The 27,506-nt window shown below is 40.2% G+C and overlaps 2 protein-coding genes across 2 annotated transcripts; both read right to left on the bottom strand.

Moving 5' to 3' along the window:
* Positions 1-213: 213 nt before the first annotated feature.
* alg6 (ALG6 alpha-1,3-glucosyltransferase) lies at positions 214-18,120 on the bottom strand. The gene is made up of 14 exons (XM_034531450.1): positions 17,942-18,120; positions 17,566-17,650; positions 17,285-17,374; positions 17,043-17,131; positions 16,227-16,309; positions 15,645-15,709; positions 14,882-15,067; positions 13,697-13,832; positions 9,246-9,331; positions 7,677-7,761; positions 7,334-7,404; positions 6,073-6,141; positions 3,521-3,713; positions 214-1,321 (listed from the first exon to the last, which is right to left on the bottom strand). The coding sequence occupies exons 1-14, from the start codon at positions 18,021-18,023 to the stop codon at positions 1,124-1,126; spliced, it is 1,518 nt and encodes a 505-aa protein (XP_034387341.1). The 5' UTR covers positions 18,024-18,120; the 3' UTR covers positions 214-1,123.
* Positions 18,121-24,183: 6,063 nt separating this feature from the next.
* Positions 24,184-25,362, bottom strand: foxd3 (forkhead box D3). Its single transcript, XM_034530382.1, has one exon. The coding sequence runs from the start codon at positions 25,360-25,362 to the stop codon at positions 24,184-24,186; it is 1,179 nt and encodes a 392-aa protein (XP_034386273.1).
* Positions 25,363-27,506: the final 2,144 nt, after the last annotated feature.

Below are 27,506 nucleotides of genomic sequence, written 5' to 3'. Positions count from 1 at the left end.
TTGTGCAGGGTCCTTGTAGTAGCTAGGACTTGTAATGAATATTTAATGATGTTGAGTAAAAGCTTAGAAAGAAATAATTTCTGTCCAATTATTGGCTCTGTCTCTGCCAGACTGTTAGGGGTGATTTAGCAGACTACTTGGTAAATGTAGACAGTTTATATGAAGCTGCTCAAAATTAAATCATTTTAACAATGTGGCAATAAAACTGGTGTTCACTTTAAAGTCATTGAGGAATTTTATTTATTTTCACAAAAACGAGGATTGTACAAAAGAACTTCAATGCTGGATACAAAAAATATACAGTAGAAAACAAAAAAAGGTCACATGACTTATGATCAACAGTCACCGCTAGACCTGGGACCAGTCCCATCCGGTATGCGTTTTAATCACACAACACCAAGAGTAGGTACTGAGGGTGGACAAAATAACAGGAACACCCTTGAATATCATTAAGTCTAGCACCACGACAAACTGGATTTAAAAGTCATCACGAAATGAAATCAACACCTCTCTCTGTGGTCTTAACCATAAATAAACCGTTCAACAGGTGTTCTTATTATTGTAGCATTAGCATACAGACACAGAGCTATCTGAGGTCACATGTGAAGGCTGCACACTGCTTGTCTATTTGTACTTGTTTGATTAACCAGAAATAGTGTGCTTTAATAAGAGTTAAGTATCAATGGTCAAACCAAAAATTATGATTGAGATTTAGTAAAAGAAGAGACTGATTTCATGAATTTATTTGGTCCATATTGGAGAAGCATCTCCATCTATTGCTTTTTTGCACATTATCTTCTCACATGTATGTCACATAGTGATGTCAAAAAATCTCTTCTTTTGAGCAACAGCTTGAAACCAAAGATGTTCAGTTTACTATAACGCAGAGAAAGCAAACAGATAACTCTCAGAACCATAAAACATCAGTTGTTTTTTCTCGTAAATTGACTTTAATCGATTGTTGCCAATTCATTTTCTTTTGAATACTTGCATTGGGGACATGATGGCACAAGTGAAATCCTTTATGTACATTAAGAGCAGATCCACAGTGTAACACCGGCTTCCCTGAAGCAATATGAGCTAAAACAAAAATATGCTGGGCATATCACTGCCTTTGGCTCCATCAGTTGGTCTTCTTCTGGCTCTTTCTGCTCGGTGGCTCGCTGAACTGGACAATATTGAAATATACAAATATCCCCAAGAAGTGCATGAAAGCAGTAGAAGACACCAACACAGGAAACAAGTCAGGGAGATGTGGTGGAGGATCCAGAGCGACAGTCAGGATGCTCACACCAGCCATGGAGGCGACGCTGATGTAGAACTGCAACACAGACGGACAGAGTGGTCACATGGGCACAAGATCAGATCGTGTGAGTTCATAATGAAACACAAAATGACTTCACAAGCCCGGACTGAGGGGAAATAGCTGTGGTCAGGTGCAACTTAAGAGAGACTAAATATTAGCTTGAAAAAAAAGATGTTGAGGTGCAGCAAAGGATCCAGCATTCTTTAAGTTTTACCTTTTCTAGGGACTAAAATGTAAATTGCAGAGATTCCCCTTTAACGTGGACAACTCTTATTTTGTGATGACTGATTTTATATTCCAAACCAGAAACTGCTCCTCATAAAAACAATGAAAAGGACCGTTCACCTGAGGCCAAGAACAGACTGTTAGCTTTCCCCTCAATTTTAAGTGTAACTATAATATCAAACCAGTGAATTAATTAATTTGACAAAGCTCTCAAATGACATTGCATATTTATCACTGGATGACTTACAGCAAATTGGACATTTGAGAGTTGCTATAAAGTATCACACTCCTAGAATAGCAGATTTGAATTAAGGCCTACAAAACTACTTTTTGCCTTTTTACAGAGTTGCAAACAGAACTGTTGGCGCAAGTTAGTTCATTCATGTGTGTATTAGGGCTTTATGAGCCAGAGATAAGTCGTCAGAGATAAGTCGGCGAGTAAGATGCAGGAAACACCTCCGGCCCACCCCCGCCCTGCCACCCCAAACCCATGAAACCTTATCGCCAACGTCGGGGCACGCTATTTACGCTGCTTGTGTAAATAAATATATCTAGGCAAACCTGTGTTAATGACAGCGCGCTATAAAAAGACACCTTCTCTTAATCTCTGACACCCTACCGGAGCCACTGTCGCTAAGGGGCTGGCAGGGCAGCCACTTCAGACGCTGTGGAAACTTAAATAAGTGATAAATAATTCTTCGCCTGGCAGCGGCTTTCATCCCCGGACAGCTTACACAACTTACAGCGGCACATGATATTTATTTATACAGTTGGGTAGATCTTCTCACACGATTGCAATTTTGGTCTTGTGCCTCTTTCAAAATACAAGCCACCTGGGATTCTAAAATCAGCCCCAGTCTTATTACAAATGCATCAGCTGTGCATCCTCCTCCATGTACAAGAGCGGAGAGGAACTATTGGCTGAATCAAGCTGATATTTCCACACTTTTTTCATTAAGTCTGAGCCAGAAGCAAAAGGAAACCATGCTTTAAACTTAAAGCTTATGTGTGTAGGATTAGAAGATTTTGGATTCTGGTGACTCCATACATAGTGGTATGTCAAAAAAGACACTGTGGTAGAGGAAACTCATGCCAACTGACCTGCTAACAAAGAGATTAATAGGCTGAAAACATAGATTACAGCATTTTTTTAGTGGAATTGTCTCTAAAAACAACGCCTCAGGGCATTAGAATAATTTTAAAGATGCTATAATCAAATATATATCCCGTGCATAGTAGCTTTAAAATGAATCCTATGTGCTGCTTAGGTTGTTGAAAAAACAAGATAAAGACCTACAATACTGCCCTCCCTATCTGTGTTAATAGGTATTAAGTAATCTGCGTGACCTTTATTTTATTGGCAGCCAATTAGAGCTGCAACCACAATGACATAAATTACTGCCTGCTGCACACATCTTTGGGATTGCAGACCTCCATATACCTCTGCAGCTTGACCTACAAAAAGTACCAAATATAAACCACAAAATCACATGTACGAGTTAATGTACTCTTTGCCCCCCCCCCCCCCCCCCCCCAATAGGACAATGTTGTTTTGACTTCGGCAGGACTTTGGGTAAAATTGTGATTTTTGTCTACGAGTCAGATACAGTTAGCAGTTAAGCAACATGCTGTATGTCTCTTTATACATAATCCCTTTGTTTTTGCCAAAGCAAAGCCAAAGCTGCAGATTTGCTTGTCAAAAGGCATCTATAGATCAAAACCACGGCGGATCTTGAAAAAAAAACTGACAGAGAATGTTTTGTAGATATGCTGGTCCCATATAACCATTACTGCAACAGCATTACAAATGATTATACTTATAAGTATCAAACCCTAACTACATGTTTAAATGTAGAAATATAAAATTGCTACTGAAATGGTTAAATGTAACATTAACCTCTTGATTTACTAAACCAAACGTGGCCTGGTTGTAACACAGATGAATCGGTGCTGCTGCAGTGTTAGTTGTTGGACCAGGGCTCCACTGACCTTCCATCTCACAATCCGGGCCAGGTCCAGTTTGGGCAGGCAGAAAAGCAGCTTGTGGTAGGCTCCCAGTCTCAACTCATCCTCTGAACAGGTCTCCAGTGGGGACAGTAGATAGACGCTGAAGAAGAGGAAGGCCAGCGAGGTCACAACATAGGGCACCAGCAGCCCGTCCTTCAGAAACAGAGGCAGCATGCTGCACAGAGGGACAAGGACAAGAACAATAGCTCATTTAATGTTTACAAATTAGGCATTTTTACAGATGTCTATGTCTGGTGTTATGTAAGGGTATGAAATTGAATGTGTGAACTGATACAAGTATCTCTGCATTTTAATTGATGATCGACTTTCTTTTAAACCACATGTAGAAAATCTGGTAAAAATATTAAGAGTGAAACTGGGATTCTTTTTCCGTCACAAATCTTGTTTTTCTTTTTTTACCAGAAAAAAGTTGATTGCTACCACTTTCTTCCCTGTACTTGATTACAGTGATCTCTTAAATATGAATGCCCCAGCAAACTGTCTGCATTCTCTAGACACTGTGTGTCATGGTGCCTTAAGGTTTGTCACTGGTTGTAAAGCCCTCACTCACCGCTGCATCTTATATGCTCGAGTTGAGTGGCCATCTCTGGCAGCACGCGTTTTATACATTGGCATGTTTGTATTTATAAAGCTATCTTGGGTCTGCTCCCCCACTACTTATGTAACTACATCTTTAAATCCCAGAGAAATTATTGCTTACGTTCCAATAAGTTTTATTTATTAATTATGCCCAAAGTTCACTCTGAATTTGGTAAGCACTGTTTTAAGTTCGCTGCACCTGCTGCTTGGAATGCACCGCAAAAAACTCTAAAGTTAAAGGAGCTCATCAACCTTGAAACTTTGAAGACTCGTGTGAGAGAAATTGGAGCGGCTTCATACCGCACTTGTTCTTGTTTTGGTGTGAATCCGGAGCTTTAGTCCTGTTGCCTTATCTTTTTTAATGTATTTTATCTGTGTTATGTGATTTCTGTTGTGTCTTGTGACTGTTGCAATTTTTCTATGCTGCTGTCTTGGCCAGGCTTCCCTTGAAAAAGAGGTCATTGTATTTCAACGGGACCGACCTGGTTAAATAAAGGCTAATAAAAATAATAATAATAATAACCAGACCGATGTTTAATGACTCTAAACAGAGTAAGCAGGGAGCTGTGATGTACACTTCTACAAAAGATTATTTAAAAATACATAGCATGATGTTTTTTAATTTAATGTATATATGTCCAGCAGTACGTTCTTATGTTTAGTAAAAGGTTTGCTGAGAAAAGGGCAACAGTCAACCACATAGCTTCTAACCAGCAGGCCAACACAAGCAGTCAGTCCCCTGGGGAGAGATGACATTCATGCCAAGCTTATCTTAGTTTAGCAGAGGGGCACGGACAAGAACAACAATTGACTCATAGTAAATCACCCAAGCTTGTTAAAACCCATCCACTCACTCACTCCAACCCAAAAAAATAAAACTCCATTCAGGAGATAAATGTTTAACTATTTGGAAATACAAACTTTGTCAATTTAAAAACAGACTGGCTGCATTCTGTCCTCTTAACATTGCTGTGGTTGAGCATCCATTCAGCCAATTGTTGGAACAAAAGCTGTATTTCTTTAAGTGGAGTCCCTAGAGGAGGCAGATAATGTGAAAGTCCATGTCAGACTGTACTGAAAAGCAGCTACAGAATGACCTCCTGTCTCTACACAACGCACACTTAGACAGCAGGCATGCAGACTATGCCGTGTAATCCCCAGATATCCTTATACTAAACCACACGCACAACAATTAGTGCTGCCGGAAGAATTTAACAACAGCTGGTGAAAGTTAGACCAAACATTTGTAGCACTACTCGTCTTTTTCGTTTGTGGTCCTCAGCTCAACCCACATCGAAGATCCTTTTATCTTGTTAGTGTCTCGTTTGATAGTTAACAGTGGTGAGAAATAAAGAGAGGTGCCGCATTCAAACGCTGCAGTTATGTGGTACGTGCCAACTTAGACATTAAAAGCATCTGCTCATACCAGACCAAGTGAGGCTTAACCTCTGGTAACTTTAATTTTTGAGTTGTAAATCGAAAATTGTGTAATTTCTTCTCTCTAGTAACATATTTGTGTGTCTTTAAGCTCTGCTTTCTACAACACTTTTGATTTGCTTTAATGTTTCTGCATTTTTTAATGTTCACCAATAGCAAAAAATAACTGAAATGTTTAATGATTAAACAATGGGATACAATTTAATAATAACTAATCATTAAAGGCAGATTGTGGTTTCCCAATTCTTCCCGTCTTGATGCTAAGCTAACTAGCTGCTAGCCATGACTTTTTGATTGATGATTACATCATAAAACACATATTACTTACATAAAACTTCACCAGTAATTGTTCTAAACCAGTTAAATACTCAATTTGTTCACCACATGACAACAGCACAAACATGTTTTCATGAGCATGAATCCAAAACGTATGCACTGAAAAGCTAGACTAAAGAACAAGACCCAGTGACAGTGGGCTTTCTTCCCCACAATCTCACCTGAATGTCGAGGCCTGCAGGAACCAAATCACCATCAGGGGGAGGTCATTCAGCAGGAGGCAGACAGGCCTTGAACACATCAAAGTTGGACATACTCACTGTTAAACACACTCTGCAGTGAGCACCATTGAACATCATTTTGCATTAAGACAGGGAGTGAAGCCATGTTAGGTCGCAGCTGGATGTGAACTGATATCATGCGTGTATAATATTAAAGCAACTGATTCGATAGGACACCCACATCAATCAATTATTGATAGTCTCTCACAAGGCAGTTTTCTAACTTTATCTGACATCCTTATGTGCTTTTTACTGTAACTGCCCTGGTGTGTATACATACACATCCAACTTTTATTAGAACCATATTCAAATTTATGATCGAAGACTTAAAAAGTATGACTCCATGGCATGTGTATATGTTTTTGTTTAGTGAAGGCCTGTTGTTAGTTGAACCTGGTTGCCTGCGTAATTGCTAGCCAGCGCTAGCTGTACACGGCTCCGAGGGGGGCACTTTCCACTGGTCCCTGAGCCCATAATTACAGCCAGTGCTCTTTGGCGATCCCGTTACAGCCCAATAATTGATCCTGCGCAAACAATGCCCAGAGCTGCCGCCTGCCATTCTTTCCTAATCCCTGGACATGCATTACTGATTGATTCAGGCGGACAGGTGGGAGATATAACTCAATAGTTAATAAAGCAACAATCTACCCTAATCTAGATTAATAGATGAGCCCAGATCTAGGAACCATTCCCCCACTGTCAGACCTTTGCTGCCAGGCGTCACTTTGTACCTACACAGCTTTATGTATATATGCAGGTGAATGGTAATGAATCACATTGTAGGCTTTATTTGATGCCGACATTTGCAAGTTCTGCATTTAGTCATACTGTGACAATGGAGGCTGGCAGGGCTGCTTTTGTGTCTGTGTAGCACAGATTATGATGACAGAGGTGAATGAGCCAGTTAGCAAGTCTGTACCTAAATAGATTGTTCATCAGCAGAGAGAGGAGCACACCAGGAGGATGATGTCACTTTTACAGAGTGCACACATATTCAACTCGTTAACAATCTGCAGGACATAACCTGTGTGGGGGAACGGGCAAATGGCTGCTCTGTGAGCAGAAATCAAATATATACTCATGAATATTTGAGGTATCGCTACAAGATATAAAAAGTAACAATGTGTGTTACCATCACTGTCGCATGTCGAGAAATCCCCCAACGAGACAAAAACTCAAGAAGTATTGCCTCTGTACTTACAAGGCAGCCAAGAGGATGGACTTCTCGTGAACTTGATAGGAGAAGAGGAAAAACGCCAGAGATGAATTTGCCTAAAAGGGAGAACAACTACTGTTGAACGATAATACTGGACAACATACTATTTAATAAAGGCAGTGCAGGAAAAATTAAAATGTATAAATGGATGCATCAATAATGTATATTAATATACTATTTTAGACATAACGGTGAAATGCAGAAAGTTATCAGAGTAAGGTGATTAAATTACAGAGTGACTGGTGAAAGGAACAGGCCTTGTCTCTGTAAAGGGAGGGTCCGTACATTCAGCTTGTGATTGCTTTGACATCAGTTAGATGCTACTAACCAAGGCCAGTTTAAACTGCCAGAAGGTGGGCTTGGTCAACAGTCTGAGGCTGGATGGTAGGACTGCCAGGAGAGTGCAGGCCAAGCTGAAACACAACAAGAATTAAGATTATCTCACATGAGCATTACTTAAGTGCATAAAATCTCTGTGAGAGATAAAAAAAAAACATGTTTAAACTACACAGCAGTAGACAGGTCAAGTATCAAATCAAATTGTAGTCAATAAGAAAACGTGCATTTGCATATAAATCCAGGTTTAAACATATTGAACACCTGTTTGTTGTGTTGAGGTGACGTCATGTAAAAACTGATTATGATGAACTGAAAAGCAGTTCACACTTTGAAAAGGAATGTTATGTGGTGTCATTCTGGCAGTCAGTGACACCATATAATCAGATTTTGATCGGTCAAACCAAAATCGGACTGTGGATCCATCTTGCTGCGTTTCTTTTTTAGACACCGCCTGCTCCGCAAACTAAGACCTCTGCTATGTGGGAAATGACCAAATACTGTCCCCTTCTTAGGGTTACAGGCATTAGTTTAACCCTTCAATTGTCACCTGCTGGGGGTGGAGGCACCGGAAGAGAGTGACTATGTGTCAGTGTGAACGTGAATGTGCTGAGAGGTAGAGCAGCGAGTTAGTTCAATGCGCGAGGGCAACAATGTGTTTGTACTTTGACACAGATGGACAGACAACAAAACGGTGTAGATAGTGAGAGTGGAAGATAGATCGTAGTAAAGGAACCAGTAAGTGGGTATTTAGTGGGTATGACAGCATGTGTGTGTGTGCATGTGTGTTATGTTTAGGGCAGGGTTTTGAAGTCCGGAAGGACATGGATCACTTTTCACAGCTGACTCATTCTATCTACACAGTCTGCCCACACCAGAGCATTTAGCAGATCCGCTCCCCGTGACAAAAAGACAAGAGTGTTTTTCATTTGTTTGAAAAGCGCTTCAGTCAAAGAAGTCCAACTTGATCCCCAGACTTAGCAGTCTGGAAGAAACGTGTCCATGCTGCGAACATAGGACGCCTAAATTTAGGGTGCTTGGTTATTTAAGCAGGCTCCACCATGACACAACTGTTTCCTCATCATTAACAAACAGGCTCTCAGCTTTTAGTCAAAATAACTTATCCAAACCCTTCATGAGATGCTCTGATAGTGTGCAGAGAAAATCTAGTTGAATGTCATCAGTGTCTCCCCTGATAGCATGATTAATTTGTCTATCATTTAATAAAGCACATAATTCATAACGTTCTTTAAAGGAAATCAGATTGATTTACTCTGCTTCTGTCTCTGTTTATAACACATGTTTCCATCTCCTCATTTCCAAAGACAGCTGTGACTTTATGTTCAGAAGTTCCTCTCAAGACGTTTTGTTAAGGGATGATTTAATTTCCACCCCGCTGGATCACAGTATTCATTCCCTCGGGCGAGCACTGCTTTCCCAGTAAATGAAAGGAGCAAAAACAAGAGCCGGGCAATGAATAGATACAAAACGATAAAGCAAAAGAAAGAAGGAAAGGATGGAGGAAAACATGAAACTTTATTAAATAGATAGAGGGGAGTACCTGAGGTAGATCTGGGAGTCACTGGACAGAATGGATCTGATCTTTATCAGGGTGTTCAAGCTGCACCATGTGTTGGCCACCTTATCCTTCTCACACACACACACACACACACACACACACACACACACACACACACACATTAGAAATGATGTCACTCAAAAACATGTTGAAATTCAAGACGTCTTGTTGCCTGTGTATAAAAATAAAATACTCCGACTTCCATGTGAGGAGAAAGCACATAAGTGAGAATAATTATTTCCCCATTGAAAGTGCAATAAAAAAAAACATTCCCCGGAGCATTCCAGAGGGACATTTGTACGTAATCCTCAGTCATAAATTTACTCCCGTCAGACAAAGCACGGGACGTATTTGCAAAAGTGGTGAGCCAAGGTCAAATGTCAAACCAGAGTAGTTTCTGCATAACCAGCAGATAGAAACCAACCACGGAGTACTACTGGGAAATATATAATGTCAACATGTTAGACAATTATCTATGTCATTTCCCACAGTAATTTTCTGAAAACAAGGGCTGCAACTAACCATTTTCATTCTCAAATAATCTGCCAATTATTCCCGCAGTGATGTCTTTAAATGACTCGTTTTGTCTGACCAACAGTCCAAACCTACGGATTGAATTCACAATGATATACAACCATTAAAAAAGCAGAAAATCATCACATGAATAATATGGAAGACATGTTACAGCCTTAATACCAGTCTTAAAAGTACTTGTGGTTTATAAGAGACTGTGATATTCAGTTGATTTAAGTGCTTAAGCAGTTGTGCAGGGATCAGATGATATTGAGGCCCAAGCCGCCACTGTGCACCATGATATCACACGTCACAGAGACAGCGTGCGTAGATTAGCTTTATGATTCCACTGTGAGGCCGTGTCTAGAAGAACTATTTCTGGCCTCCTCCCTCTCCTCTGTGCTACAGCTGCTCACAGCACAGCTGTGTGGATCTTAAGGCAGCCTGGTCAGCAGCACTGGGCCGTCCAGTGTTGTGTTGTCTCAGCCACATCACGGTCTCTTTCCTCTTTGCCTCCCTGCTCCAAATAACCGCCGCGGGAATGTTCCTGAACGCCGCCTGAGGGCAACACATGAATGGTGGGGGGGTGGGGCAAGAGCAGTGCGGCTCCTTCACCTATAAGCTGGCCTGGAATTTCACAGCGAGAAGCATTTGGTGCCATTTTTTGTGAGCACGCAGCAACGTGAGATGCCAGAATGCAGATCAGTGGGTAAACTTACAACTGCTCTTGCCCTGAAGCCACCACGGCCACTAGTCAGCGGCCCACTTCTTCCCCACCTCACCCCTTGTCCAAAGCGTGTGCTTACGAGCACAATTTCACAATTAGTCCAGGACGACTCGACCCGGCAGCCTCTCATGCTGTCGTCACAGGGGAGTATAGTGTCTCTCACACCCTGTGTATTATGTTTGTATCATTTCGTTGAACAAATACTGCCACAGCGCATGCTGCCATCTGCTCCCCTGGTAGAATTTTCAATTACTTCTCACATCCGTGACACCTTGTGGTGGGTGCCACCTCGGGGACCAGGACAGGAGGGACACAGGTTTCAGAAATAAGAGCTGCAAACTTTGGCCCCTGAGCTGTCAGTCACACATGCAAGCACAGAAATACACACCGTTACTTGACCACTGCTCCTGCCATGACAGCTCTTCACACGGTCAGCTGAATCTTTTTCAGTGTTCAGAAAATCGGTTTCTTTTTTAATTAATATCTTATTCCTTTTCTCTAGGAGGCAACGACTGACTGACCGCAGCATACAAATGTATGTGTGCGTGCTATGAAACCGTATATCATACTTACATGCTTTCCAAAGATATTTGGCATGAGGCAACAGTTGTCGGATGTGCTCTGATACGCCTTTAAATGTAGCGTTTGCCCCACTCTTCAGTCCATAAGGCTAGAACACGGCTCTGCTATGAAGTGCTGAAAACACCCAGGCCATAAATTATTTTGATTTATCTATATCCTACTGCTGTACGTCCTGAACCCCAACACCTCCCAGAGATAGAGTGAAACTGATCTCCTGACCTTTCACCATTTTATTCCACTGTTTTCTTTGATCCTGCAGGGTATCCATTTCCCACCGGCTAAGCAGTGCGGGGTGGAGGGAGTTCACCATGCTGAGAGTAAATGGAGCAGTGTGTACGGCATGAGGAGTGCCACATTGGTTGTGTTTGAATTGCATTCACTGGTCAAAGCCTCGTGCTGTAAATTGTTCAAATTGAAAAAGAGCTTTAACTTCTTCGAGAAATGTCACTTCCTAGAAAACTGCCAAGACATCGCCGAGACATCCCATAATATCAAACGGCCTTTCTCTCTTCAACAGGATTACAATTTAGAATGATCTCTCACTGTATTACGTCATGGAACAACATCACCTTTCAAAATGAAATGATATTGACTTAGCCCATAGACACCACCTCACAGGCGTCTAATTCACACTGCGACTTACACGATGTACTGATATCAAAAGGAACCAATCAATCACAAGCTGATTGATCGAAGGATCCAACATTGTGAGGTACGGTCATATCAGGAGACCAGAACTGAAAGTAAGCCCTAAAGGAGTGTAGGACATTATTGAAAAGGAGGACTGAATCTCTAGCACTGTTAATTTTCTCTTAAAAAATGTTATGTAATAGCCTAATCTAACCTTTTAAAAACCGTGCCCCCCAATTGGGGTGAAATGTACACATTATGGTTAAATTGTGTAAAACATTACAATAAACATGAGCAAATATATTGATGTTATACATCAAATTAAAACAACAGAACTTGGGCTACAAGAATTAGTAAGCCAATTCAACACAACTTAAACACCAACTAAAAGAATGATTAAATATCCTAATCATAATTTTGTCAGGAGTCAGCCCACTCAGCACGTTTTCGGAACTAGCAACCCGTAGCTCGGTGCTATCAGAAAAAGCCAGATAGCAAAAAGCTAGACGATTTAACACAGATTCTAAACATCTTTACAAAATCCTTCTGCACCAAAGCATTACCGAGATATGAGCCAAAGAACACAGCAACATGAGTCGCTTTAGTGCTTTACAGTCAGAAAATGCTGCTTTTTTAAAAAATGTTCTTCTTCTAAATGAACAAAGACAGATGTGTTTGGATTTATTGAACACCATAAGTAATATACAAGTGAAATATATGGTTTGGTACATGCCAAAATTCAAATTGCACAGATTGTGCCCAAATGCTCATTTTGGCTAATTTATCTGTACTAAAACCTCTCTAACTTTGTTCTGCTTCACTTTTTCAAAGTCAAACTTTGCAGAGAGACTGGTCCCATATTGTGCTATGATCTTTGTGGTTTTTGACCTTTGCTCTGCATCCTTCCAAGAGATAATCCTCCTGAAAGTGCTTCTTTTTTTTTCTAGGCGAATCTGAAAATTCAACTTTTGCTGTCTTTCATCTTTATTTACTCTTAACCAGTAACAAATGTACTAATATTTACACATCTGAACACAAGCTCACATGGGTTGCTTTTATTATAACACTAACATTATTCAAATAGCCTTTGTGGTTGCAGAGATACACCCTTTTTAGTTTGTGTATTTTATTTTGAGCAGAAACCTAAAAAATAGGTTGTTTTTTAAAAGGCTAAATATCTCAAAATAATATATTTATTGAAAACATAACCAAATGGTTCCAATACAGCCATTTCTAAATAAAAGAGTTGATAAGCAAACTGTTATTACAACAAAAGATTGAGTGAAAATAAAAGACCCTCATCTACTCACAACCCTTCACCTTTTTACAACTGTCCTCCACCTCCAATTATTTTTGTGTAGTCTCTTACTATGATGTATGAATAAAACCACTGCATTATATTTAGTTAGCAAATGTCCTTCAGTCTGCTACGCCTAAAGAGCATCCGCAAACCAATGTCCTGCACATATGTAGTTATTGATAACAACACAGCACCAGTCTTCAGGGTAAACCCACACACAGTAAGAGCATCTCTGTTCGGTCATTAATAACAAAAGATGGTTGCACATATATTTCATCTTGGAAGCCAAACAAACTTTTTTTATGGTTTTTATGTCATTTGGGAATTTTTTTTATTTGATTAATATAACTATAGTTATAGTATAACTAATATCCAAACATTTCATGGGATATACATTGTTATGCACACCACAGGAATGACAAAGAGGAGGTTAAACATCTGCACCATCTCAAAGGCAAGTAAGGCTTCAAAGAAAACCGACACAGGAAACTTGCATGTGAATCATCTAATCTCCAGGTCATGCTGGTGGTACATCAGGTAGCCTATATAGAGCTATACTGATCTATCAGGAGGTACTACCTTATTCCTCTTGTTTCTTTAAATTGAGTAGCTACTTAGATCCTTGACTAGAGCTTCTCAGATGTGGTTGTCAGGCTGACTTTTCAAGAAACTCTACTGTACCTCAAACAAGCCACGAGCCACGGGAAAGATCCTCCTGACCACCTGCATGGCGTAACCGGAGCCAGACAGGAAGGGCAGCCAGCAGAGGGCAAAGGTCACCAACACTGTTGAAGCAATTCTCATCAACAGGAAAAGCCTATGTGAAGAGGGTCACAAATAGCAGTATGTACAGATATACCATCAATAATTAAGAAATAGGTTGATGTAATTAAAAATAAATACAAACATTGACATTAGCCAGAAGCTTAAGTTTATCTTCGTATACTCAATAAATGTGTACATTCTGTCTGCAAGTCCTAAATGTGGGATTTGACCCTAGTGTTGAGGAATGCAGTGAAAGCCATGCATCAGCTGAAAGTCTTCAGTGTGGGTCAGGCTATCTTGTCAGCTGTAACTGTGAAGCTGCTGGTTAAGTTGCACAGACAGCATAGCTGAGGAGTTTGGGCATGGCGAGAGTGTCATCTGGACATATCTCCCCAGCCCTTCTAATCCAGCTCTCCATTTGCTACTAAATGCCCTTGGTACATTGTTACTAGATAAACAGACACTGGACACACTAGTAACAGCCTCCAATCTGATTACCTCAGTCATTCTGTGGCTCTCCTGAGGACACGGATGGCTCATAGACTGACATTACGTATCTGCTTTGAGCACTCACCTGACACTTGCAAAGTGACAAAACAATATAACGAAACTATGACATGGTTGAATAATGATGCCTTCTCAGACACAAAAATAATCCTGAGAATAATCCTCTACATCAGTGACTGCCTTATTGATACATAAGTTATGATCTTAACTAATTGAGTATATTATACGTTGATGTTTCACTGTATCCTAATTTTATCGGTAGATAAAAATGACATATCCATTTTGCTGCACTTTTCTCTTCTTTTCAGGCAATTCTCACATGATTCACTTTATTGTCAGTGAACTGTGGCTTGAACTTTGACTCTTTGACAGTTACAAGGGTGCATGGAAAGACTGAGGAGCAGCTAACATGATCTAAAAAAATGTCCATACTGATTTCATGATAACAATCCTTATCAAGAGTGTACGAAAACCAGTTAGTGGAGAGACAACAAAAAGCTAAAAGTAAAAAGATACATAGTTGAAACATGCAGTTTCTGCCACTTGAAGTCATAGCTGTGAATAATAAAACACAAGACAAACAAAATGACTCACCCTCGCCCCATCAGGCCCAGTTTGACACTCTTCCCCAGCAGGTAGCAGAAGAAGGGCAGAGCGTGGTACAGCTCCATCTGTTTGTAGTTGAGAGCCAGACAAAAGGCCACAGAGCCCAACGCATCCCAGCCCAGACCCAGAGCCAGAACCCCCCACAGGGTAAAGCCCAGACTCACTCCATTGTACCTGGTTCGGTTAAGGTCAATGTAGTGGTAAACGGGTCTCCAGGTCAAGACAAGTGGAGGTAAACATCTCAGTGCATACATTCAATACAATAACAGTATCCCATGTCAGCTGATGTTTCTTTCTATTTAAACTTTAATAAAGGAGAGATTATATGAAGAAAAACGGCTCATATAATATAAGATGTAAAATGGATATTATATAATATAAATTGGAAGAAGCATTAGCTTTATATTGCCTATTCAAAAGACCCTCATATGAGGGTACACGTCAAAAATAATAACATTTCAGTTTCCAAGTTGTTTAAAATATTTTGAATCCTTAAAAAGCACATTTTACATTGTCAATCAACACAACAAAAAGAGTGAAAAAGCTATGAGAAAATATATACAATATATTTTTAACTTGGTATACACCTCCTTCTCCTCCTCCTAAGACTATTAGATTGGGACTTTAAAGCCAAGAGTTGCTACTTTAAAAAGGTCAGTATTCCACAGGAAGTTATCAAAGCAAATAACAATAATGATATTCCATAATACAGTGAATAAATAGTATAAATGCACCTGTACATAAAGGATACTGGAAATGTCCGTAGTCAATGAGAATCAGGCCAGGGTAAAGAAGGAAGCAGAACAGAGTGGACACCTGGAGGATATTATACAATAATGCATTATAAATGTTATGTTTCACAAATTTGAAACATCTGATAACAGACTTTATTGCGTGACAAATCTCAAAATAAAGTAAACTGTTTTCTTTAATCAATGTATAAAGTGCCTGTCACGCTGTACACTGAGCAGAAGGCAATGCATGCTGGGATAGCCTGTTCTAGTGCTGCCTGTTTACAGACAGAGCTGGCATATGTCGGTTGTAGCTACCGATCTATAACTGTTTGATCATTTAGAACATGATCAAAATATGACAAAGATCCCCCTTAATTGTTTGTACTGTAAATGTATTCATACAGCCATAACTTCCTGGAAAATGTAATGGCATCATATTTTATTGCAATAATGACTTCATAATTCCTTAATTTGGATGACCAGCACTGTAATCAGTTTTAATAGGGGTGGGTTCTCCACACTAAGAGGAAAATGTGGCTCACTGGGTCTTTAGCTGAAAAAACAATTCAATGTCATGTCATGTTAGGAGAGTGTGTTACCTTCTTTTTAGAGGAGCCATCAGTCAGATATAAACAGTATAAAACCACAGCAGGGATGAATATCATCAAATCTGCCACCAGGACTGAAATAGAACAAATAACCATATTATAATATAATATATATAATTTGTTGGAAACAGGACTCAAACACATTTTCCATTTTAAAAATCCAAACATTTCTGTCGATTTTTCAAACCACATTTGACTCAAGCTGTTGGATCATTTTACATGAAGTTAGCATCTATCTTTCTTTTTACATTTAGAATTCTTCGCCAACCAGTCTTTATATTTGTGGATTGCCAGAAAGCTTGCATTTACCCAATGTGGCCGTTCAGTCTATAGTCCGATGCAGAAATGTGGACGACGTTCTACTGTCAAACATCTTGCACTTGGGGCCGAGCTGTTTGCAAAATGTGACATACAGGCGTAGAGGCAGCTCTGCCGGGGAGAGTGTGTTCAGACGCAAGCCATACTTCTGGCCTTGCTTTTCTAAGTCATTAAGCACACTCTGGCCCGTGCTTTCTCACACGGTGGTGAACATTTTCAAATGCCATGAAAAGCACTCTTCTTATGTGATCAATTTATTTTTGGAAATTCTGATTTCAGAAAAACAGAATATGGAGCTATAATCTGAACACACACAAATTGTTCCATACACTCTCTTTTTTTTCTAAACTCATCCAGACCTGGAAATTACTACAAAATCTAATTCCAGACCCTTCCAATCTGTGTAGGAACCCTGAAGTAAGTAAAATAGTCTTGAGGTTGAGGTAGATCATGGAAGCTGTTCAATGCATTTCCTCATGGTTACTGTACCTGTGGCTCTCATGAATAACTTGTGCATTGGACTTTCATAACCTCTGGATTTGTGAAGCTCCACCCATTCAGGGTTTATCGAATTGGCTCTGCAGGAATATATATAGGTATAGTATAAAACATTATTATAGTATAGACATTATAGCATCCTAAAAAATAACGGCTAAAATGACATGCAAGCTTTTGTTTAGACAGTAGAATAGAATACAGTATATACTCTCTAAATAACTAAAATGACTTACACATAGGCACAGATCAGGCTGTGGTAGGCAGTCAGAGGTGGGTAGTCAAGACCCCAGTAGTTCAAGTCATTCTCAGTGGTGTTGAAGTACCTGGATGAGTATAACACATGTTGTTATAATATCTGAAATTGTGGAAGTGTCAGACAAAAAGGAGGGAGGACAAATGGAGGGTGCAGCCACTGATGCAAGGTAGACATCCAGGATTTCTCATTGTTCCCTTTAATGTTTTAATGAATTGACTCTCAAACTTGCTCCACTGAGTAAACACACGCCAGACTGACCATTCCTGAGGAGGAAGGTTGTATGTCACTTCTTGCCAGTGCCTTTGAGCTTCATAGTCGCCAAACATGGGAGGTTTCCCCGCCCCTGGAGAAAAATCATTCCGCTGTTAGTCTGATGAATGGAGAACTACACCAATGATTGACAGCACTTAACCACATGCACACGCGCGCACACACACACACACACACACACAGGCTAACGTTGGATGCTAACCGCTAACAGCAACACTATGATATGTGGAAAAACAACTTACTGTCAATAAGCTATAACAAATTAAATGAGCAACACTGACATAAACAATAGTGTGGCGAAGAAGACTGCTGTGACTCTCTGACTGGCGCAGTGTGTTCACGTTAAACTGCACACTGTTCCTACCTGAATATGAATTTAGGGAAACGCCCCATCTCACAACAAGGCCGAGCAACACACAAATTGATACCAGACTGCACGTGTGCATTACTTCGACTGGTAAAAATAGCTTAAAGAGGAGAAATAGAAGCTACAAAAAAACTATATACATTTCCGGGTACGTCTCCGCCAAGACTTCGTTGCGCGTTTTCATTGGGCACTGCGCGATGACGTAACCAGCTAGAGACGTGAGGCATTCGAGAACACCTAGAGAAAGACGACATCCATCTGTATTCAAGCCATCGCAGCATAGTGTTGACTGAAGAGTCTTATAAAACGAGTTGTAACTGCAGCTATATATCACCAGTGACTTTCATCATTTATTGTTAATAGTTGCTCCTTTGATTTGAAAGGTTCAAAATCCCCAGCTACTTTGAATGCAACTTTAGTTGAGACGAGATTTATGACAAATTGATGGATATTGTGCATTATTAAATGTCTATTTGTCCACTAATATCTCATTAATTTAAAGGTGAAGTTGAATTCAGGGGGTCATAACTTGAAGAAGTCTCTTTCATAAAGCATTAAATGAGAATTTATAATAATATAATAGCAAGATATGCTATTGGTATAATACAGGCTGTGGAACAAAATGTATAACTTATTAAATGGCGAGTGAAATTCCCCTCTTTTCCAATAACTGCTAGTAAATTCCTCAAAGGGTCATGAAGCTGGCCCATTTCTGTATGTCAATTTAATATAAACAATAAACAATCCCTATAACTACAATATAGCTATAGTCAAAATTGTGATTTATTTTTAGACATCTCTAAAATAAGAATATAAGTTATAATAATTGTAAATATATATGTGACATATCTTTGAAATTTCAAATATTGTATCTAAAATAGGAATATTATATGCTGAATATTGAATATCATGCAGGTTTTCTTATTCTGTGAATTAGAAATCAACTTATTACAGTTAATTTCATACTGTCTGTTTTTTGTGAAATTAATGAATGCCAAATAGAGTTGACAACTCAACTTTAACTTTTAACTTTAATGAAAAGGCTTTAATTCCACTAATGCTCAATGAACGTTCAATTCAAAGAATTTCAGCTGTCTCATGTGTTATAGTAACAATCTGTTTACAGATGTGTGTATGGTTATACAATGCAAGCCTCCCCCTGCCCTCCCTTCACAATGTAAATCTCAGCCCAGGGGCATATTCTCCTCTGTGACCTTTACTTCTGTTGACTCCACCGTCTTTGCTCCCAAGGTGTTGGGATTTGTTGGGGGAGACATGTTCCTTGTTGGCATCAATTATGCATAAATAATAATAACCTCGGACAACTGCTGATTTGCAATGACACTTTCATTACAACGGCAGCAGCCTATAACTCTCTGGTACCCATTAGTTATTAATGCCTGGCCACGCCAGCTTTACTTTGTCATTTATCCTTTTTAAATATTCAGTAACTGATGTACCTACATTTACTGTCTGTGATCTCCGACCAGAAGAAGGTTATAGCTTGTGGTTGAAGATGACCTACTAAAGGAGGCATCGGCCTTGCTTGCCAATGTCATTGTAGTCTATCATATAAACAGTCAAGTTTGCTAAAGCAAGTCAGACTTGATTTTGTTCTGCTATTTTGTCAACATGACAACAAATAAAGACCCATAATTCGAAACTCAACCCTCATTGAATTTTTTGGGAAATCCTAGTATGAAATGCATTAATGGATATTTCAGATCTGTCTGAGGGTTTGTGTCATAACAACATGATTGTGCTCCTGTGTTAACATGTTTACAATCCAGCATGGAGAGGGAATTGGCACTCCTTCGCTACATAAAAGCTGGTGCATGCATCTTTGGTATCCCCTTGAAATGTAGAGTTTTGACATGTGACAATGCAACATCAAGCAATGTATTGTCAAGAAACAAAACACTGATGTGGTTCAACTTGGGCATGAGAGTGGAACTACTGAGACAAATCAAATGCAAATGAGTGTGAACGTTCATTCCTGACTGAACTAAAGTTAATAATAAATAAATAATACTCATTCATGTTGGCTTATAAATTAATATTGGAATGGATATTACAACATCTGTATTTCCATGGCGACTGTGCAAACTCCATCTGTTGATACGACAGCTAACTTTGTGGTCAAGTTGATTTTGGTCAACAAGATTTACATTGGTTATTGAGACTGGAGTCAGTGTGACATGCCGCACTTCAGGCGGCATAATCATTACATACAGAAACTATTGATTTGGTCTATGGGCAAAAATAGATTCTTAAATTGTTAGTGTTGCTGTTCAAGTTATTCCCCAACCAGCCATGCTCACAGTGACCATTTGATACCTCCTAGTGTGTGCATGTGTTTGACTCCCAATGTGTACTGTCTACTTCAGTGTTCAGACATGCAGAAAATCTTTCTCTTAAGAATATAGCAAAAATCATTCTTTCATTTTGATGAAATACATGCTTGGACAGTGTTTCAGTACACCAGGCCCACTTAAAAGAAAAGAGATGAATGCTGTTCGTAAAAACACATTCAAGTATCTGTGGTCATATGGAGCCTTAACTTCTCAATGTGGTTAATTTCCCACAAACATTCTCTCACAAACACTTGGACCAAATCTCAGCAAACCACATCGGCTCGTTAAAATTTAAACTTTTATTATTCACCTGCAAGGACCTGATCAGATTATGTGTTCAAGCTAAAACAAATGCATGAGTGCTTCATCATTTTATATATGAGTGTGTGTGTGTGTGTGTGTGTGTGTGTGTGTGTGTGTGTGTGTGTGTGCGTGTGTGTGTGTGTGTGTGTAGTGTCTTAGATACGTATACTTATTTTTCCTAAGATGAGCCACAGAATGGTAACCAAGGTCATTCTTCTGGATCACCTTACCAAATGAGTTTACTGAAAACATGTGTATACTCCTTTTTGTGTCTCTTTGTATTCTTGATATTCAAAACTCACCCAAATACCCTATTTGAAGACAGGTATATGAACTGTGGCCTCTCATTATAACATTATAAATTAAATGCATATTAATTTGATTAATAGGATGAGCATTAAGAATCATAACGTGATGCAGGATGAGTGAGCATCATGCATCTAACTTTATGCACTTAAGCCATGCACAAAGGTGTATTTACAGGTGTGCAAAACAAACAACACCCACATTATCCTCAAAAAACGAACTTTTTGTTTTTAATTTATCAAAATACTTATCCACATTTTTTAAGATTTAAAGTCTAAATTAACTTGTCAGGTTATTTTAATGTTTGCTAATTTATTAAAGCTCTGTTCACAAGTCAGCAATCAAATACACAATGTGGACTTTATTTATAAAAGGCTGTGGCTTGAGACTAATATAGACTGGCTTGTATAGAGCTGTGGGAACCAACAGTCCAGGCTTCTCTTCACCTGTGCACAAGCGCGTGCAACTGCATAGGTCATTATCGATGTGCGCGCGCCCGAGTTCGACTGTTAGCTCTTCAAATGAGCGCATTCCTCCAATCAGCAAATTGTTGACATAATAACGTGAAACATCAAGAACTGCATTATTTTCGATACAACAATTGTTTCCGGGTTAGAAGCATGAAAGAGCAGGTTTAGCTGCTGCAGCACAAACTGCAGCAGCTAAACGGTAAATACACATTTTAATATCTGCTCATCAGTGTGTATTATTTCCCACACTGTTTCAGTTTAAGATTTTTTAATTTTTTTTATTGTTGACCAATTAAGGTCACTTTGTGTTTTCATCATATACTGAAACCCTGATGTTATTAACGTCAACAATTGCAGTATATTTATGAATACTATTTGAACCTAAATCTGTATATATATATACATAAGTGGGTATATTGTGATTACTTGGGCATAAGGATACAAATATTTATTTCTAGATTCTAGAAGATTAATTAATTAATGATTGTACACAATCATAAATAATTAAATAAGAAAGATTGATTGATTGTGTATAAAGTGTATCCTCCATTTGTTCAGGTGGTCGTGTCTTCCTAAATATTTCTTTGATTCTTGATATCCACAATGAAGAGCCCGGTGTCCCTGATCGCCCCCTAGCGGCTTGAATCTCCTCCGAGGTGATGTCCACCTGCATGCTGCATCCCCGATGCAGCGCCGCAGCACACACGGAGACATCTCGCTGCAGTTTTACTGCATGTGAGCAACAGAGTTTTGCTTAAGGACTTTGCTTTGTGAGGACTGGACCTGTTTCTGTCACCACACTGGGTGACAGAAACAGGTAAAATAATAGATATACGACATTAATAAGCGCAGGTTTGCTGTTTAAATGCTTGAATGATTTCTTTCGGAAATTATTATTTTTTAAATACCTCTCTAAAAAGACACACATACAGCTGCATTTGACAAACTCTCATATTGCTTTTCCGCATATACTCGCTAAATATAAGTTATATTTTGTGACTGCACTCTGAAAGTGACCTCTGGTGCTTCCTGTACGTCTCTTTCAGAAACTCTTTGAACTGTCTCTTGGAGTGATGTGAATATTTAAGACCTTATTTCCTATGAGAAAAACATAACGAGAGAAATCAAGAACCTATTATATAGTCTATTCTTTTTTTTCTATGATATGTATTAATGTGAGGGAAACTCAACGAGGCAACCCGGCTTTGTTTGGCAATATAACGAATTATAAAATACTATAATCATATACTGCACAACTATGCTACAATTAATAATAATGATATGATGTGAATAATAATAGCCCAATACAAATGAATGAAATGTCACAGTGACATTGGAGAAGCCTTTTGCATCATCAGCACCTTCTTCGGTGTCTGAAAGTGAATTGAAGCAGAGAGGCTCCTTTCTCTTTCTCATGGGGATCAGATAAATATAGCGCCTGTAACCCGTTCACACACACACAGGCACAAACACACACACACACACACGCACACACACACACACACACACACACACACACACACACACACACACACACACACCAACACGATCCCCATTTGCTGTTTGCGTAGAAGTGATTAGCCAGACACAACTGCGAAGCTGTTACCTTTGAAGTAGCCGAGCCGCAGAGTATCCTGTAAAACGACACGAGCAGTGAGGTAATGGTGAATTAAAAGGTGTCTCAACTGTAACCTCCAGATCATTATCAGGAAACAACCATAAATATGTTTAAAAAATAATTAAACTGTTTTATTATACCCCTAAATGTTCAAGCGTTTACACCGCTTCGTCTTCAAAATATGAAGTGAGATTTATATCAGCCTAAAAAGCGACATTTCACAAATAACTAGTGTTAGGGTTTAAATGTCAGGATATGACATGTCTTCACTTCATGATCATACCTTTTGCATTTTCTTTACATTTAAAATCCATATAAATATGTGCTAACTCCTTAATCTTTTTTAAAACGTCGGCAATAATTCTTGTTAAATTAAAAGAGTAAACAGCTCGAAATAATGTTGCATTGCCAGCTAAAAATATATTTAGATCTGAAAACTGTTTAGCTGTAAACACGCGATACAACCTGGATTACAAATTTAAAAAGCCCAAATTAAAACGATAGACTTTAAACACCGTGAAAATGAGATGATAATAATAAAAGTAATTTTAAGCACATAATATTCAGACCTTTTAACAATATCTAGACCTATATCTCAAATTTAAATGTATTTGTCTTTATCATGCCATTATGGCGTGAGAGGTTATTTATATTTATTTATACAAAATAATATTTGCAAGAATATGTTTCTCAATAAATCTGTTCTCAAACCATTTAGCAATGTTAATAAAAAAAATTGATTTAATTCTTTCTTAGATTTATTTACAAATAAATTCAGTTTACAACACAATATAGCTACATAGAATTACATATATTTGATATTTTTTATTATTATAAACAGACTACTTTTCAGAGCTTTTGACTCTTATATGAAAAGGAAGCAAAACATGTGTCAAGAGCTTCCGATACAAAAAAGGAAATGTTAAATAATTATCACAGATCCCAAACAGGAACAAAGGAGAAGAAAATACAGGTAAAATCGTTTCATTTTTTTTTCTTCTTTTCTTTTTTTTTTTTTTTACAAATATTTACAAATATTACCTGTACATAAATATCTCCTTTTTCTTTTTTTTCTCAGTCTATACATGGAGTCCAGTGTTGCCTATTGATTTGTGCTGTTCCCACCACTCCCCCCTTATAATAACGTCTCTATATAAAAATAAGAGTTTATTTTCTCATGGTATAAAGTCAATGTGACGGCCACTTGGACACCGCCGCTGCTGACGGTAAAACATGTCCAGAAATCATATTTGACGGCACACTGAGCATGGGAGCGATAGCGGCTGAGCTCCGGGTCAGAGAGAGGGACTGAGCGCTCAGCAGGGCCGACTGAACGGTCACCGGAGGCCGCAGGAAAGCAGCGCCCGGTGAGATCGAGGAGGCGTTGGAGACCCCGATGATGTTCTCTATACTGAAAGACGGTCTGTTTGAAGGCTCCGATTTGATCATGGACGCTGTACTCAGACTGTTGAGCTGAAGCTGAAGACTCGGGCTGAGCTGGGAGTTGAACGCTTTTCTGTTCAGCTCCGCCGAGGACAGGAGAGGGATGCCCGGGGGCAGCATGTGTCCCACCGGGGGGATGTACGGGTACTGCAAAGCCGCCGGATGGCTATAAGCAGGGTGGATCCCGTAGTGCCTGCCGTAGGGCCCCCCAAGGGTGTACGCACCGAAACTTTGCATCATGAGAGCAGTATGGTCCCTGAGCATGTCCGGCTGGACTCTCTTGAACCGTTTCCTCCTCCTGAGGAAGCTGCCGTTGTCGAACATGTCCTCCGAGGCCGGGTCCAGGGTCCAGTAGTTGCCCTTGCCGGGATTGCCGGGTTCCCGGGGGATTTTCACAAAGCAGTCGTTGAGGGACAAGTTGTGGCGGATGGAGTTCTGCCACGCCGGGAACTTCTCCCGGTAATACGGGAAGCGGCTGCTGATGAACTCACAGATGCCGCTGAGGGTGAGCTTTTTCTGCGGGCTCTGGAGGATGGACATGGTGATGAGCGCGATGTAGGAGTAAGGCGGCTTTACCAGGCTGTTTTTGGGCTTCTGGATCCCGCCTCCCGTTGCGCTCTGGTCTTGACCCTCTCCCTTTCCGGTGCCCGTCTCTCCCTCCCCGGAGCTCTCGCAGCACGGACTCCCTCCACCGGACCTCGTCTCCTCCTTCTCCACCTCGATCTCATCCTCCACCTCCTCGTCGCCTGCTTCTCCTCGGAGGTCGTGCAGAATGCCTCCCACCGGGCTGTCGCAGTCGCTGTCCACCCTCTCCATGCCCTCCTCGTCTCCCTCGCCCACCACGTCGATATCCACGTCCTCCGCCGTGAGCACGGTTTGGCCGGACATGTCGCTGGCTCTTTCGCTGCCTCCAGACAGGGTCATCTCACGGCTTACTTCTACTTTCTTTTTTAAATTCTGGAGCCAAAACAGCCGAGCCGCCGGGTGTGATGGTCAGCGCGCACACACTGCTGGACTTCTGCTCGCCCACGTCAAGGGATCGGATGTCTCCAACAATCTGAATGCGATTGGACCGGCAGTCAGCCGGTCAAGTCAAAGCAACTTCAACTTCTACAAATAATTCTCCACTCGGTAAGTGAGCAGGCCTGCGTGAAGCGGCGGGTCTTTGCCTCGAAGTTGGTTGGAGATGTTCTGCGCTCCGACGTCCTTTCTCGGTGCGTATATTTCCTACAGGAGCGATATTTGGAGAACCAAGTCGAGATGACACATGCTGCTTTTAGAGGCCGGAGCTTTTAAAAGGACTGTCTGATAGATTACTTTCCCCAGTATAAGATATACTATCAGCGCGGGACACGTGGTTTGGTGACGACACACGCCCCCTCTCCTCTCCTCTCCTCCCTCCCTCCTTCTTCTCCTCTCTGTTAAACCATGCAAACTGGAGTTGTTTCATGGATTTGTCAACAATGGGACATCAGCAATGCTGCTTTCCGCTGCTTTCTGTGTTCGTCCGTCATAGACCATTTAACGGTGGCAGAGGAAGGAGGAGGAGGGGGAGAGAAAATTGGCCTGCATGATTGAAATATCTGATGCGCATTAACGTGGCGGCGTAATAACAATACAAACCTATAACTTTGCTCAGGCAAACTGCTGAAAGCTGCAGAATGAAAACGACGACAGCTAAGTTCACGTGATCCTCCTCTTCACTTCTTTAAGGGCCTACGTGTCGTTGTGGTTTTTAATTGTGCACGCATGGATGTGTCTTTTTCTCACTTTATTTGAAACTCTCGTTCCCGTGCATGATGCTCTTCGTATACGTGGTCAGTGCGTAAGGATTCCACATGTTTGTTTATGTGCCGCATGCTTTGATACTTCCAGTGGTTTGCAGTCCGCCGTGTAAATCCAAGGTACGAATGCAAAGCATGAATTGAAATCTATTTATTCCCGCAGGATTAGCCCAAGGTGGGAAGAATATTGAGCAGCAGCGGCGGCCATGCAGCACCGGCGACTATGAATGGAGAGAATAAAGAATTCCCTTAAGAGTTTGCAAGAGGTGCTAACGACCCCAATCAGTGCACCGTTTTACATTTGAAAAAAGTAGGAAATGCAGGCAGCGGGTGAATGCAAAGAGAGCGTTTATTCACGAGCATGAAGGTGAGCGGTGTAGGCTGGGCTCGGGGAGGGGATGTCGGGGTTTCCTCCGCTGTGTGGGAACATTTGGGAGGAGCAGGGCAACGTTGCGCACAACGTTCAAAGCGACTGAAGGAAATGTGCCGTAAATTAACAATGTAGGGATTACAACTCGGATATTTTCCGAGGTGCCACAAGCGATTTAAACGTTTCATTTATTTTAAGTACGTTAATGAAACTATTTATAATAAACGCACATTCAGTTATTGGAGACAGAGCTTTAATTTAAACATGTAAAAATAAAGAGGTGGTGTTAACGATTATTTCTCAGACACAAGCTAATTTAAAACACAATAAGGCAGAATGCATTTTAATTTAGAGAGCATTATTATTATCGATATTATCATTATCATCACCAGTGTTACATTTCAATAAATTACACATGTCACCTACTAATGACATCATTATTAATTGCTCAACTCCCATGAAGAAAACTGAATGTATCCGAACCAAAATTGCATTTTCATGAATTTATTTTTACATTTTTACTTCGCTTTAAAATCCCATCAGTGTTATTTGGGCTATTTTATGAAGTAAACGTAATCCTTTAATTACCTTTAGCGGCGCACAGAGGTGCTGCTTCACGTGCAACCTCCGACACCTCTGCTCTCGGGATGAAAGTCGGATTAATCAAACGCTATCATTAATAATGCGCGTATGGGTCAAAGGAGGGAAACATGTCTTCCGATTAGACTGGCCTCGTGTTAATCTCCGTGACCTGTGTGATCTGGAGGTCCGTCAATACGGACTACTTAGCAGATGAAACCAGAGTCTACATCAACTGTAATCCTGCTTTTCTCCGGGGCCCGTGTGTATTTAGGGAGGTTATATGTTTCTCTTTAGTTTTGGCTTTTTCGGGCCCATAAACCAGAAAAATACAC

The sequence above is a fragment of the Cyclopterus lumpus genome, chromosome 4 (genome assembly GCF_009769545.1).
Source record: "Cyclopterus lumpus isolate fCycLum1 chromosome 4, fCycLum1.pri, whole genome shotgun sequence".
NCBI classification, from domain to species: Eukaryota; Metazoa; Chordata; class Actinopteri; order Perciformes; family Cyclopteridae; genus Cyclopterus; species Cyclopterus lumpus.
Note: the sequence above shows the minus strand (reverse complement) of the source record. Positions and strands in the feature narration are given on the sequence as shown.

What these genes read in the sequence shown, in the direction of transcription:
- foxd3 (XM_034530382.1), bottom strand. Translation starts at nt 25,362, where the DNA reads ATGACCCTGTCTGGAGGCAGCGAAAGAGCCAGCGACATGTCCGGCCAA.
- alg6 (XM_034531450.1), bottom strand. Translation starts at nt 18,023, where the DNA reads ATGCACACGTGCAGTCTGGTATCAATTTGTGTGTTGCTCGGCCTTGTT. An exon ending in TGGCTCGTGGCTTGTTTGAG is followed by an intron (nt 9,332 to 13,696) that starts GTACAGTAGAGT and finishes GTGTGTGAGAAG; the next exon opens with GATAAGGTGGCCAACACATG. An exon ending in TCCATCCTCTTGGCTGCCTT is followed by an intron (nt 6,142 to 7,333) that starts GTAAGTACAGAG and finishes GATGTGTTCAAG; the next exon opens with GCCTGTCTGCCTCCTGCTGA.